Source organism: Protobothrops mucrosquamatus, unplaced genomic scaffold (assembly GCF_001527695.2).
Source record: "Protobothrops mucrosquamatus isolate PMUCROS unplaced genomic scaffold, P.Mucros_1.0 scaffold1653, whole genome shotgun sequence".
Classification (NCBI taxonomy): Eukaryota; Metazoa; Chordata; class Lepidosauria; order Squamata; family Viperidae; genus Protobothrops; species Protobothrops mucrosquamatus.
In genome coordinates, this window is record NW_015387810.1 from 219096 (window position 1) to 233438 (window position 14343).

The window sequence follows — 14343 nt, forward strand, 5'->3', positions numbered from 1 at the left end:
CCAGACATATGAACACAGAAGGACAATCTTGGCACAAGAGAAGCGAGCACTCCGTAAAGCCAGAGCTGCAAATGCTGAAGCAATAGTGTCCACATTTCTCTGTTCAGTATGTGGCAGAACATTCCGTGCTAACATCGGTCTCATCAGCCATCTACGGACACACCGCTGATGGCCCATAATCCATAAGATGTCAAGGTCTCAAAATCGATGGACGAACAACAATAATCTCACGTAAAGCCACTCAAGAAGATTGTAGATGAAAATTGTGTGCAGTTCTAACAGAAGCCAAATACATGCATCTTTTTCTCTCTACTCTGTCATAGTTTCACTACCTGTTCAAAAATTGTAACTGGGCTTGTACAATGTGACATTATGATTTGACAACAGATTTGTAGAGTACCAAAAGTACATTAGAGAAAAAGCTTAGCAAGAAAATTGGAACTGAAAATAGAGCAAATTAAAGACATTAGCCCACTTCAAGGGAATCTAAAACAACTTTCAGTTTCTATATCATGCTTTAGGTCCACATTTTATAAGCCAAAGCACAGCCCTAAATTCTATGCCTACCATAAGTCTATGGCAAATAACAGAGCAGGGCAAATCATTCACAAGAAAATTTTATTTACAGCAGCACCATTTATTCAGTGGCAATTCTTATCAAAGTGTCTTCTTTGCCCATACGCTCTACCCACTTTGCACATATAACCTGGGAAGGCCTTCAAATGGCAAGATATCACAGTGGATCAAGTGGATACCACAGACTCGGAGCTTCAAATAGCAGCATTTCATTTGCAGAATCACCACAAACAATAGCACCCATCTGAATGACTTAACACACCTGTAGTAAGTATGTAAATGAATCGCCAACACACTGTAATTGATTCAACTTTGGAGATTGAGGCCAAAATCTCAAATAACTAGGGCAGAGGTAGGCAACCTTGGCTCTTTTATGACTCGTGGACTTCAACTCCCAGAATTCCTGAGCCAGCCATGCTGGCTCAGGAATTCTGGGAGTTGAAGTCCACGAGTCATAAAAGAGCCAGGTTGCCTACCCCTGAACTAGGGCATTAAAAACTTGAGCGAAGTTGAAAAAAAATCAGAAGAAAACCAACGTTACATTAAAAGCAATACACAATATGAAGTTAAGATGTAGAACTTTCTTTGGACTGAGAGTCACATTAATTTTTGAATAGTGTTCTGAAGTATGTACTCTAAAAAGGGGAAGAATCAGGAATACAAAGATTACCGAAGTATACTTCTATAATTAAATTAAGAATTGTTTAATTAAAAGACTTAGTTTTTCTCCATCTATCAAATTAATTTCCTATAAAATAATTTGATTTCTTTATATAAAAGGAGGGTGGAAAAAAATAAATTTGCTTCTAATTCATTTCTAATGTCTGCAGTGGAGACAAGGGGAATGGCAGTGATTACCTTAAACTAGATTACCCTAAGATTGTTGTCATTCTCCCATTACCAAAAGTAATGGTCTTTATTGCCCTCTTCTTTATATAGTGACACCTATCTTCCCTGTGGGATAAGCCAACCAAAAACTGACATGTTTTAGGTATTTTCTTAGAAATGCATTTATTTATGTTGATTTCCCAGCTACAATATTAGCTATTTTAACATTTCTGTAAAATGAGATGTACTGCCAGTATCTTTCTCAAAACTCTACAATATAACTTTCCCAATATCATTTAAATGATTACCGTTTTGCTTCTTCTAGATGGCATAAGTATTCATAAGCAATATTCTGACGTCTCCTCTCATCCATCTCCTCTGCTGAAAGCCGTTCATCATCCACAATAGCTGTAATTAGAAAACCAGGTCAAATTAAATGTAAAGAGGACCGGTCATGGCATTACTTTTAGTAGGACAGAAGACACTATAAATTAGCAATTGCTCATTATGAACTGAGCTGATTATTTAAAAGATAGATTTAAGTTCCATGTTTTATATTCCATATTTTTCATAAACATTTTGCATTTCTATTAAAGGTGAAATACAAACAACAAAACAAGGCAATCAAACCGGTCAGTCCTAGAGATCAACCCTGATGCTGGGAAAGATTGAGGGCAATAGAAGAAAGGGACGATAGAGAATGAGGTGGCTGGATGGAGTCACTGAAGCAGTAGGTGAGAGCTTAAATGGACTCCAGAAGATGGTAGAGGACAGGAATGCCTGGAGGAACGTTGTCCATGTGGTCGCGATGGGTCGGACACGACTTCGCAACGAACAACAAATTAATTACCAAAACACTAAGAGCACAAATTCTGAAATAGAAGAATTTAAGAAATTAAATTCCAGCTGGCATGGTCCAGGAATCCTTGTCTGCTATCGCTCCTGCCCTTTAGAACATTTTGTCCCCCAGAATGAGGTTGGCTCCTACCTTCCTGACCTTCTAGAAGAGCTTCAAGACCTGGCTCTGCCAGTTGGCTTGGGATTCCAAAGGGGGGGTTCACATTGGGGGTGGTTAATACATTAATAACAGATCCCACCTCTACCCCTCCTTATCCCACTCCCTCCTTCCCCATTTTTAGCTAGGTTGTGTATTATATTTTTGTAGTATTTTATTTGTATAATTTTATCTTTTTAATATTGTAAGCTACCCACAATTATCCTGTGGTAAGATAAATGGCCAATTAATTGTTTAAATAAATAAAGCATTTAAAACTGCGGTAAGATATACAGCCAATTAATTGATTAAATAAGCAAACAAACAAATAAAGCATTTAAAACTGTAGGTTCTTAATGATTTACTAAAGACCTTCTTTCTATAGCCACAGATTGCCAGAGCCTCCCATTCCAGGTAAGTTGTAGGTGGCACAATAACTGAAGCTGGGCAAAAATTCCCCTGGCCATTGCCCGTGCCTGCCTATCTAGCAGTGACCATGAGGGGGAACTCCTCAAATCACAAACTTGCTCCTTCAGAGGAAATGCCATTCCATTCATAGTTATAACTGAAGTTGACAACCCTTCCGACAAACTACTCTGTGATGCTAGGGTTCAACCTCAGCCTTTTTTCGTTTATCAGACCTCAACAGCTTTTGTTTTCACAATATTTCCATATTGTATCTCCAGCTTGGCCTGGTATAGATGTAAAGCCGTACACTGATGATAATACATTCCAAACCACAGCTGTCCTCTCTCAGCAATTTCATGCAGACATTAAAATCAGTAGAAAGAAAATCAAACTTTTCAGCATCCCACAAATGAGTTCCACAGGGTGACCTCCCCATTCCCCACACAGAACAGTCCACTCAAGAAGCAACAAAACCATTGAAACATAATATCACTCATTCCAAACTCTTGCAGATGGTCAAAATATATCATGGTCAATAGTACAATAGTACTCAACACTGTTGAGCATCTACCAAGACCAGAAGGGTGCCTCCTGTCATCCAGGTTATGACAAAAATTCTCCACCAGGATAACCACTGTCAATTTTGTCCCAGCCCTAGACCTAAATTCAGATTAAAGTTTTCTACAATAAATATCTAGAGTCAACTGTGGGACAAACTCATTAAATCCACAATAAATGGCTATTACTACTGAAATATAAATTGTGTCAAAACTTGATTTACTTCACAATGCCATTCAAAAAGCAGTTCCCTCAGTGAGGAGTCACACAGGGCTGCATTTTGACACCACCATTATTGATTTTTTTCTACCAGGGTTGGCACATAGATACATCCCAATGCTATTTTGCTTTTTTCTAGATTCCAATTAGCTTAAAATGTGCACTAAGATCATTTGCCATTCATTGCACAGATGATAAATTAACAATAAAATATGAAAAGACAAAAATATTAGTATTTGCACCCTTGAATCCATATGGGGCAACTAAGTAGACACAAAACTGAACAAGCTAAAGTTTTCAGTTTTCTTGGAATTGTCTTCCAGGCTTTAGGTCACAAGAACACACATCTAGATTATGTAATTTGTTACACCCACAGGTCAGCTTTAGCAATTAAAACTTGTTACAGAACAAGAAGTGCCTTTTTTGTATCAGCCTCTCTTTTTTTCCCCCTACAGCTATTTACAGCCAAGTATGTACCCAGTTATTGTATGGTCACAGCTAGGCCCTTATGATAATTATTCAGAATTAGAAACTGGACAATCCAAATTCTTAAGATATAGTCTCCAAGCACCATTGCAAAATGGGACCAATTGACATTGAGACAAAAAAAGGGGCTGATTTTCTTCACATAATGCCTGGGGTTAATTTTTTCCCCATAGGTTTGACCTCCCTGACATTAGTAGACAATTTTTAGTGCTTAGATGGAAGTGATAACTCCTTGTTAAATTGCTATTTTATGGCTTTTCACAAGAGGCTTTTCTTTCTTTGGGACATGAACAAGCCAGGAGAATCTTAACATATTCTGGATGTGGAAATACAAGACCAGGCTCTACTGCCAAGGAATGCTTTCCTGAGCAGCCAATCTTATATGTTTAAACTGGCAAGATACTTAAACAATATTACATATCCACGATGAGAAGGCCTTTTAACACTGGCAACCATTTTGAAAGGCAGATACAAAAAAAATCAAGACTATATGCTGCTTGATTATGTCCATGTGTTACAAGCACCATAAAATCTATTACCCACATTTTACTGTACTGCTGCTTTTATATAGATATTATAATCCATTTTATTTCCCCTTATTTGGTAAAATACCCAAATCATTCTGATATTTTCTACCTCTCTGGAAATAGCCAAATTCCATTATGCTGCTAGTAAGACAAGATTCAAGCTGACTGATCTCCATCCCTCAGTACTGTATAGTATAACTGTGCCTAACTTTTAAACAATACTAAATAAGTATAGAGAGATGTCACTTTATTCTATTTTATTTTAACCTAAGAATTTTAGATTTATGTCTAAATTTTAGATAAATAACATTGTTTTTTGATCCTAGAACATAAGACATAGATTAAAAGTATGTCACTATTGTTACCACTGTAAGATATATTTCTGTTATTTATTTAGTTGGCCAAGTGTGGTTAGACATACAAGGAATTTGTCTGAGTGCTTCTATACAGGAGACAAATTTCTTGTGTATCTAACCACACTTGACCAAATAAATAAATAATAACAGAAACATATCCTACAGTGGTAACAATAGAGACAATATACTTTTAATCAAGTCTTATGTTTGGTCTACCTTTTTTACTTTCAGTTTGCTAACTGTTTTGTCTATGCTGGTCTTTGTTCAAAATAAGGACAAACATGAGATCAGCCCCTTCCCTACTTGCCATTGGAAAGGCTTCAAGGTGTGTCTGGAAGTTAAGTCATGGCAACTGGACTTCTTTTTCTTTTGGTTTGAAACTTTTTGCTGATCAAAATAGCTTCTTCAGACTGAAGATCCCCAACACTCTACCTATTATTTCAAGACATGGAGTTTCCAAACATCATTGTTAGATAGATCTAGCCTTCATATATTTATTTAATCAAGATTCACTGTCTTTTAAGCTACTAGTTATTGGAAAGTAGATTTCCAAATCCTCTTTTGAAGCAGTTGATAAAAACATATGCAACTTCATATATCAATATAACCTTTTAATTAATAACTGCAGGGATAAGGAAAGTTATGAATACTTTAAGCAATTACCCATTTATCTCAGCCCCAAATCACATCTTTCCAACTCCCAACTGTCATCTTATAGATTATACACAGACATAAACTTCTCATAATCTTTTCCTCTATAATTTAAACTGACTTTCATACCACCCAAAACCTTCTTCAGAGTCATAGCTAACTTGAAATAGAGGAGTGTAAACAAAGGGCATATTTTTTATAAGACACAAAGAAAAAAAATACTTTTTATGTCTGACAGGCAGAAGAGAAAGAAAAAGCTCAGAGTCCTTTCTGGCATTCTTCACTGATTCACAATGTATATTGCATACTATGTGAACCCAGTCATTATGATTTATGAAATATGGTTTATCAGTATCATTTATTTAATATTACATAAACATCCAGCTTTTTTTCTAGAAACTCTTTCAAAGAAACTTTATCTGAGAGGTGGGGAGAAGCAGTGAGAAGTCCAAATAATTGACTGGACTCCATGATCAAATTTGAAACAGTATTTTCCAAATCTCCAAATGCTACAGTTTCTTGTTAGTACTTATTTTTTAATTCAAAAAACTTAATAAAGTTATTTAAAAATTCATTTTGAATGGTTACCGAGTGAATGGTTGTTAATTAGGGACCATCTGTATGTAAATCAGGCCACAAACCTAAGCCAATCTCTATTCAGCACAACTTTCAACAAGAGCAATGCTACCCAATCTTGTGCTGCTGAAGAACAATGGAAATGGTACTTCTATATATCTTGAAGGCAGAAGGTGGGAAAAGGTAGTTCTCAACTTACAACCACAATTAAGCCCAAAATTTCCGCTGCTAAACAAGGCAGTTGTTATTTTTTTTGCCACATTTTACAACTTTTCTTGATACAGTTGTTTAAGTGAATCACTGCAGTTGTTAAGTTAGTAACACAAATTGTTAAGTGAATTTGATTTCCTCATTGACTTTGTCAGAATGTCGTAAAAGCTGATGACATGACTCAGGACACTGCAACCACCATAAATGCATCCAAAGCACCCACAATTTGGATCACATGACCATAGGATGCTGCAACCAACATAAGAGTGAAAAAAGGTCATAAGTAACTTTTTCAGTGCTGTTGTAACTTCAAATGGTCACTTAATGGTTGTAAGTCTATAACTACCTATACTCTGTATATCAAGTTTTTAGAGCTCTGAACTATGTCAATTCCTGCAGTGAGTCTCTAAATAATTCCAGCATTATTTATCACTGAATGGATGCAAAACGTTCTTCAGAACTACAAGCAAAATAGGTAGAAGCTTTGTAATCCTATTTTATTTACTCATATTCAGTAAATTTGTTCCCAGAATGGTTCAGATTTTTAAAAAAGTGACCTTTACTTCCAGTTTAAATTGCATTTGCACATCATCCTGGAACCTACAAGAATGAAGGGCATCTCTAATAAATGTTTTTATAAATAAGATCAATGTAAAATTGAATAAAGCTAAGCAATACAGCAGGGCTTTTCAACCTTTTCACAGATTGTACCACTTTTAGGACATGACAATATTCAAGTACCACCAGTGCTTAGCAAGGTGTCAAAAACTTGATGATTAAAAAAAATGGGAGGAGGGGATTTTGGGCTTTACTGGTTAAATTCATTTGTTGTTATAGAAATGGCTAGTTTATAATATTATGGAAAAGTAAAATGTTGAGGTTCAATGTTAATGTTTCCTTCCTACTGTAACAGTGGAACTCAGAAGTCAATGCCTTTTTTTTTCTTTTTCCCTTCTCCCCCTCACTTTTCCCTTTTTCCTCTCATCCTTCGCTCGCAACCCCCCTCACCCTTTGCTAGCAAAAGCCTCTCGCTTGCTCACATTCACGTACACATTGCTCGCACAAGCTTCTCCCTCACTCTCATTCACACACATGTTGTTTACAAAAGCTTCTCCCTTGCTCATTCCCACACGTTGCTTGCAAAAGCTTCTCTCTTGCTCTCACGCACATGTTGCTTACAAAATAATAATAATAATAATAATAATAATAATAATAATAATAATAATAATAATAATAATAATAATAATAATAATAATAATAATAAAGTTGGAAGGGACCTTGAAGGTCATCTAGTCCAACCCCCTGCTCAGGCAGGAAACCCTATACCATTTCGGACAAATGGCTGTCCAGTCTCTTCTTAAAAACTTCCAGTATTGGAGCATTCACTGCTTCTGGAGGCAGGTTGTTCCACTGGTTAATTGTTCTCACTGTCAGGAAGTTTCTCCTTAGTTCTAGATTGCTTCTCTCCTTGATTAGTTTCCACCTGTTCCTTTTTGTCCTGCCTTCAGGCGCTTTGGAGAATAGCTTGACTCCCTCTTCTTTATGGCAGCCCCTGAGATACTGGAACACTGCTATCATGTCCCCCCTCATCCTTCTCTTCATTAAACTAGACATACCCAATTCCAGCAGCCGTTCCTTATATGCTTTAGCCTCCAGTCCCCTAATCATCTTTGTTGCTCTTCTCTGTACTCTTTCTAGAGTCTCAACATCTCAAAAGCTTCTACCTTGCTCTCATTCACACATGTTGCTTACAAAAGCTTCTCTCTTGCTCCATTCACACATGTTGCTCGCAAAAGCTTCTCTCTTGCTCCATTCACACTCACACACACATTGCTCGTACAAGCCCCTCGCTCACTCTTTCACTCACCCTTCACTCGCAAAGGCCGCTCGCTAGCTCTCTCCTCACCGCTTCGCTAACAAAAGCCTCTTCTCTTCTCTCTCTTTCTCTGTTTTTTTCTCTCCTGCCTTTTATAGCTTCTCCTCTCTTCACCTCCTCTTCCTTCTTTTCTCTTCTGGGTGCGCCAGAAGCTCCAATCAGCATGCAGCCATGCGTGCAGATCCTGGGGCTTCTGCCGAGCCCTGCAGCTCCAGCTGGTCTCCTCCAGGTCAGTGTGACGTCGCTTTAGCTGGTTCCCTCCCCCGCTATACTTGGCTAGGGGTCACGTATCACCTGCCCGATGCTAAAGTACCACTGGTGGTACGTGTACCACTGACTGAAAAGCCCTGCAATACAGCAATTAAAACAATTGGTTCCAAATGCAGGATTTGAACTTTCAGTCAAAATCAATATTGCTGGCAAAATTACTTAAACAATTTTGGAAATGAATTGCATTCCCTTATCTAATAAATTGGCTTCTGGAACAACTTGAGTCATTTGGGGTTATTCTGGTGAAATTATTCTATTATCATGCTTCTTGTTCCTGGGTATGCAAACTAAGATTACAAACTAACCTGTAAAAAAAATATTTATATAAAACGTCTGGCTTGGTGTTGATGAAAATACACATTTTCAATATATATCCGTGCATGTATAACATCATTCTACAATATTCATGGATTAATGAAAGTTAATTTAAAATTAGATAACCTGAATTTTATTATTTTCAATCATGCGATAATGAAAGTTACGTGCAACTGTAAAAATTACAAAAAGTAAACACAATGGTGCCAAACAAGATAAGATAAGCAAGATTAGAGATTATTACTGTCTCAAACTTCACTGTGGGTACAGTATTAAGACTTTCTATTACTAGGAGGGCATAAATTACTGATGTTAGGTGTAAGCAGATATATCACAGGACAAAACAATCATAACCATCAGTATAATTTACCAAAAGAGCTACAGATTCTGCCATCATCCAAATAGAGAATAATCTGAATCTGAAGAATCAGGAATATATTTCCACACATTTAAAGAGACTTGGGGCTTGTTTTTTCTAACATCAATCCTACTTCTAAAACAAAAACTATAGTCTCCTTTCAGATCTAAGATTCTATTCCAACTTTCATTTGGAATCCTTCAGACGTAGTAGAACTTCAATTTTCAAAATTCTGGGTGTTGCTGTCCTAGTGTATGGGGGAGGTGGGTAACAAACTTGAAGACTGCTTTATCCAAAATACTATAACAATTCTCTCAGAAAACGTATGTCGGTATATGTTAGAAGATGTGAGGGGGAAGTTCACTAAGCATACCAAAACTATTAGCTCATTGGAATGAGATCCATATTAAATTTTAAACTCTTATGAGTCCAAACACATAAAGCTTCTTTAAAATCAAGTTTCCAGTACATCTATTCATACTGTCTCCTCCAATTATTTTCATCCTGATGGATATCTAAAGTGTTAAATGACTATCATTCTTAACCACTAGTATCTTCAACATCTTGCTGAAAATAGTGTTAGTTATAGCCTAATACATGTGACAGGGGGACATCAGACTTCTATCTATTACCATTTATTCTATTCTAATTGATGACAGTTCTCTCTTAATTCTACTGCCTGAAATCCTTCAATTAATAATAATAAAGGCCTGAATTGATCAACTCCTCCATGCAAAGATTATGTTCCACTATTAAGAACAGTTACTTGGGGAAAAATGTGTTTCTATAACTCAAACTATTTTTCTCCAGTATCTCAGAATTTAAGAACCATTTTATAATCCATTTTCCATTGCAAAAGACAGGAGTCAGAATTAAGTGCTATGGTGGAAATCATCCACTGAGCTGGCCATGATCTCTTAAGGTTCCTTAAGTCTAATTCTGTGCAATCTGTCAAACAGATGGAGATAATCCATAGTTAGAGCCATGCATCTTCCCGTCTAGTCAAGTCAATCAGTTCTTTATTATGGTCAAAAATTAGAATTTCACTTTAAGAGACAGAAATTAAAATTTATAAAATAGAAGTTTAAAAACTAAGTACAATAACCAAATAATCAATATGATTAGCAACAATAGCAAAAAAATGGCTACAAAGAAATTGAGTTATATATCATTAACAACTACTATGCATTAAATAAATCTGAATAACCTAGAAACTTAATTAATATAGCAAGGAAGATATAAAACCTAACTTTGCATTTTTATAAAATGGCACCCCTATAATACATGGATTGCATCTTCAACCACCACTTCAGCACAACAAATTCTTACAGAATAAGAAATATTCTAGAACTTTCTCTGAACGAAAGCTGTTGAAAGTGTATTAAAACATGCTAAAGTTAGCGATCTCCTAAATTTAGAGATGGATATTTGGTTTAACTACTATATTTTAAAAGGAGAACTACTATTAAAAAAACATTTTTAGGAGGGCTGATAAATCTAATTGACTTTCTACAACCATAACAATTAAGGCTTGACACCACTTACTTACAGTATCCTAATACTTATCAGTAATACATCATGTGAAAATCCATAACACTGCAGCATCTAATAATTAATCTTCTACAATTTAAAGGTAATTAAACCTTCAGTTTAAAGATATCAGTGAGGATCAAACAACCTCAGACCACAGAAAAACAATATTTTCAACCAGAATGTAAATATAGATAGCCATCTGCTGGTTTCCACAGTATTCGCAACAGCTTCAAGGTGAAGAGTTATATTAGGTACATTTCACACCATCTTCCTTGCCTATATAATTTAAGTCAATGTTTTTCAACCTTGGCAATTTGAAGAGGTGTGAACTTCAATTACCAGAATTCCTCAGCCCAGTGTGCTGGCTGGGAATTCTAAGACTTGACGTCCACAAATCTTCAAGTTGTCAAGGTTGAGAAATGCTGATTTAAGTCATTGCCAATGCACAGCAGCTATCCTTTCTATAGGACTTTGTTTTTTAAAATTATTTGTGAACAACCTTTGCAGAGCTAAGGATTGACTTAATTTTTTATGAGGAAGAAAGGGACTACAAAAGTTAGGAGGCTGCCAAACAAAAATGGCTGAATCATGCAAGTGGTACCAGAAATTCCTTTTCTTCCCTCTAAAAATGTTGGAACTTATTTTTTTTTCTACATTATATCTATTTTAGAGGTTACATCAGGTTAGTCATGCATTTTCAACCATAGAAAAAAAATGCACTGCCAAATTTATACAATGAAGTCAGGGAAGGCTGTAGATAGAATTAAAAAAAAAAGAGGCTGGAGGAGCAAACATCCTCCTGTTATGCTTGGTTGGTCTTTCTACAATGTCACTTAAAAGAAATAGCTAAAGATGTACTATTTCAGCTTTTCCACTTTGCCAATGAAGTACTGATGGTATTCAGTCTCATAAACAGTTTTTTTTACTGGTCTCTTGTGTTAAGGAGGCTTACATTTCGCGTGCAATTATAGAACAGTTAGATGTTGCAAAGCATCATGAGGAATTAAGAAAATGTAATAAGTACACTATTTAATAAACTGTTTGGGACCAACTTCAGATTTGCACCTGCATAAATTAATGATTAAGAGAGATCCTACCTTTTTACTGACCTTCAAACAGATTTTTTAATGTGATTTTTGGTATGTCTTTACCTTTCTCTCAAGATGGCTAAATACTGAGGGTAGACAAATTAAAGATTTGCCATTTTACTGTTTTGAACGTTCTATAAGGCACAAGATTTTTTTAAACAAAAAGCTCAATTTGATGTTCAGTCCACTTGCCTACCATTTATTCTAGTTGCCATAGCAATGTTGGGAGACTCATGTTTCTATGTTCTACTTATCTATGTAATCTTTTTTTTTTCAAAAAAAGCAGGTTTCTCTCTTTATCAAGCAATTTATAAAAGTGAATACAAGAGATGGTAAGGTAATACCATATTTCATAAAAAAGCAGCTTTATGAGAAATGTTGCTATGTTACAAAACATATCTATACATATTACAGAAGGTTGAAACCATAAATTAGTTGAATGGGCACCAATGAATACAAGGTTTAAGGTAATAAGACTTACAGAAGTGGCTGAAAAAAGCCAACCTATATATAGCCATCAGAACCCAGAGGAAGATAAGTATGTAAGTGGATTTTGACATAGTACCCAATAAGCATTTATTACTCCAGCTTTCCTTAATCATTGAACTAAAATTCTCATAATCCCAAGTGAGTTTAACCAATAGTACTGTAGCCTAAAATACAACTGGAGGATTTCCAGTTTGGGATGGAGGAAGCTGTCAGTAAAATATGAACATTAACACACCCTATATTATCCTTACAAAAGAGTGGCCTCATAGTCAACACTGGGTGGGTTCATTTGTTAAGTATGGTTTAACGTAGAATAGCTGGGTTCACAGAAGATGCTATGCCAATACCAAATAAATCACACTATGATTATGCATGATGTACAAAGTTATTGCACTCAAGCACAATTACAAATATAAGCCTAAAATCAGATGCTTGCAATAATGCCGATAATTTACCTTTCTATATTGCAGTGGAAAAGTTCACACAAACCAAATAACCAAAGACAATGGCCTGATCCACAGATAATGCTAAGCTATAACTGAGTGGGTTAACAAATCATGCTAAGTCAAAACAAACCAATCACATAATAAATTGTTATAGGTTAACCACATTGTTGTGTGTCCCAGTTTCTAATTATATGAACAATTTATTTATTATATTCCATAATGTATTATTCTCAAATACATTTTTAGTAAAACCATGAGAAAATGCCAAAAAGTAAAAACAAAAACAGGCAGATAAAAAAGATGATGAAACAAAATGGGAGATTTAATCAAGAAGTAACTTTAATCACTGAGGATGTGATGGAACATTTTACCAGTAATTTAAAGGGCAACACCACAGAGCTAAATTATCGAACCTGATTGGCAGTTCTAAATTCCGTGTGCTATTACATTAGCTTCATCTCTAGGAGACAGGAAGCATAGAAGGAAGATGAAAGAATCTCTGGAAAGACTCAAATGGAAAGTGGAGAGGTAGGCCTCCGAGTATTTTGGCATCTTCCGGGTGCGCTTCAAGGTGCTGACTATCATCTTTAAAGCGCTCCATGGCATCGGACCCNTAATTTTTAGAGGGGTTTTAATCAATATTTTAAATTGGACAATCTTTAATATTTTTTAATTAATTTTAAACTTGTATTGTCATTTATGTATTTTAATTGATTGTCAGCCGCCCTGAGTCCTACGAGGAGAAGGGCGGGATATAAATCTAAATAATAATAATAATAATAATAATAATAATAATAATAATAATAATAATAATAATAATAATAATAATAATAATAATAATAATAATAATAATAATAATCAGAAAAACCAGCAGTTTAAATTGGTCAATGGGCATTCTTGACCACACTGTCAGATGACCATCTAGGAAAGTATTGCCCTCTTCTTTCTTATTCTGCTTTTATTATTTTTATAAGTAACTCAAAATTGGTGAGAAAAGTAAGGTTCTACATTAGGCAAGAAAAATCAAATGCACAGATATAAAATAGGTGGTACCTGGCTCAATAGCTGTAACTACGAGAGGGATCTTGGAGTCCTAGTGGGCAATCACTTAAATATCATTATGCTACAGCTGCCAGAAAAGCTAACACAGTCCTAGGATGCATTAACAGAGGGATAGAATCAAGATCACATAATTAATACCACTTTATAATGCCTTGCTAGGACCACGCTTGCAATATTGCATCCAGTTTTGATTGCCACAATATAAAAAGATGTTGAGACTCTAGAAAGAGTGAAGAACAAAGATGATTAAGGGGCTGGAGGCTAAAACATATGAAGAACAGTTGCAGGTATTGGCTATGTTTAGTTTAATTAAAAGAAGGACTGGGGTGACATGATAGCAGTGTTCCAGTATCTAGGGAGCTACCACAAAGAGGGGGTTAACCTATTCTCCAAAGCACCTGAAGGCAAGACAAGAAGCAATGGATGGAAATGAATCAAAGAGAGAGACAATCTAGAACTAAGGAGAAATTTTCCAGAAAGAACAATTACGGTAATCAGTCAGTGGAACAACTTGTCT

At 35.7% G+C, this 14343-nt stretch overlaps 1 protein-coding gene across 1 annotated transcript in view; it reads right to left on the reverse strand.

The window, feature by feature from the left end:
* Positions 1–14343, reverse strand: part of IQGAP2 (IQ motif containing GTPase activating protein 2) — a 119993-nt gene that overhangs the window by 90617 nt on the left and 15033 nt on the right. The window contains exon 2 of the mRNA XM_029285423.1: positions 1713–1812. Coding sequence (XP_029141256.1) covers positions 1713–1812 — 100 coding nt within the window. The remainder of the gene's footprint in view (positions 1–1712; positions 1813–14343) is intronic.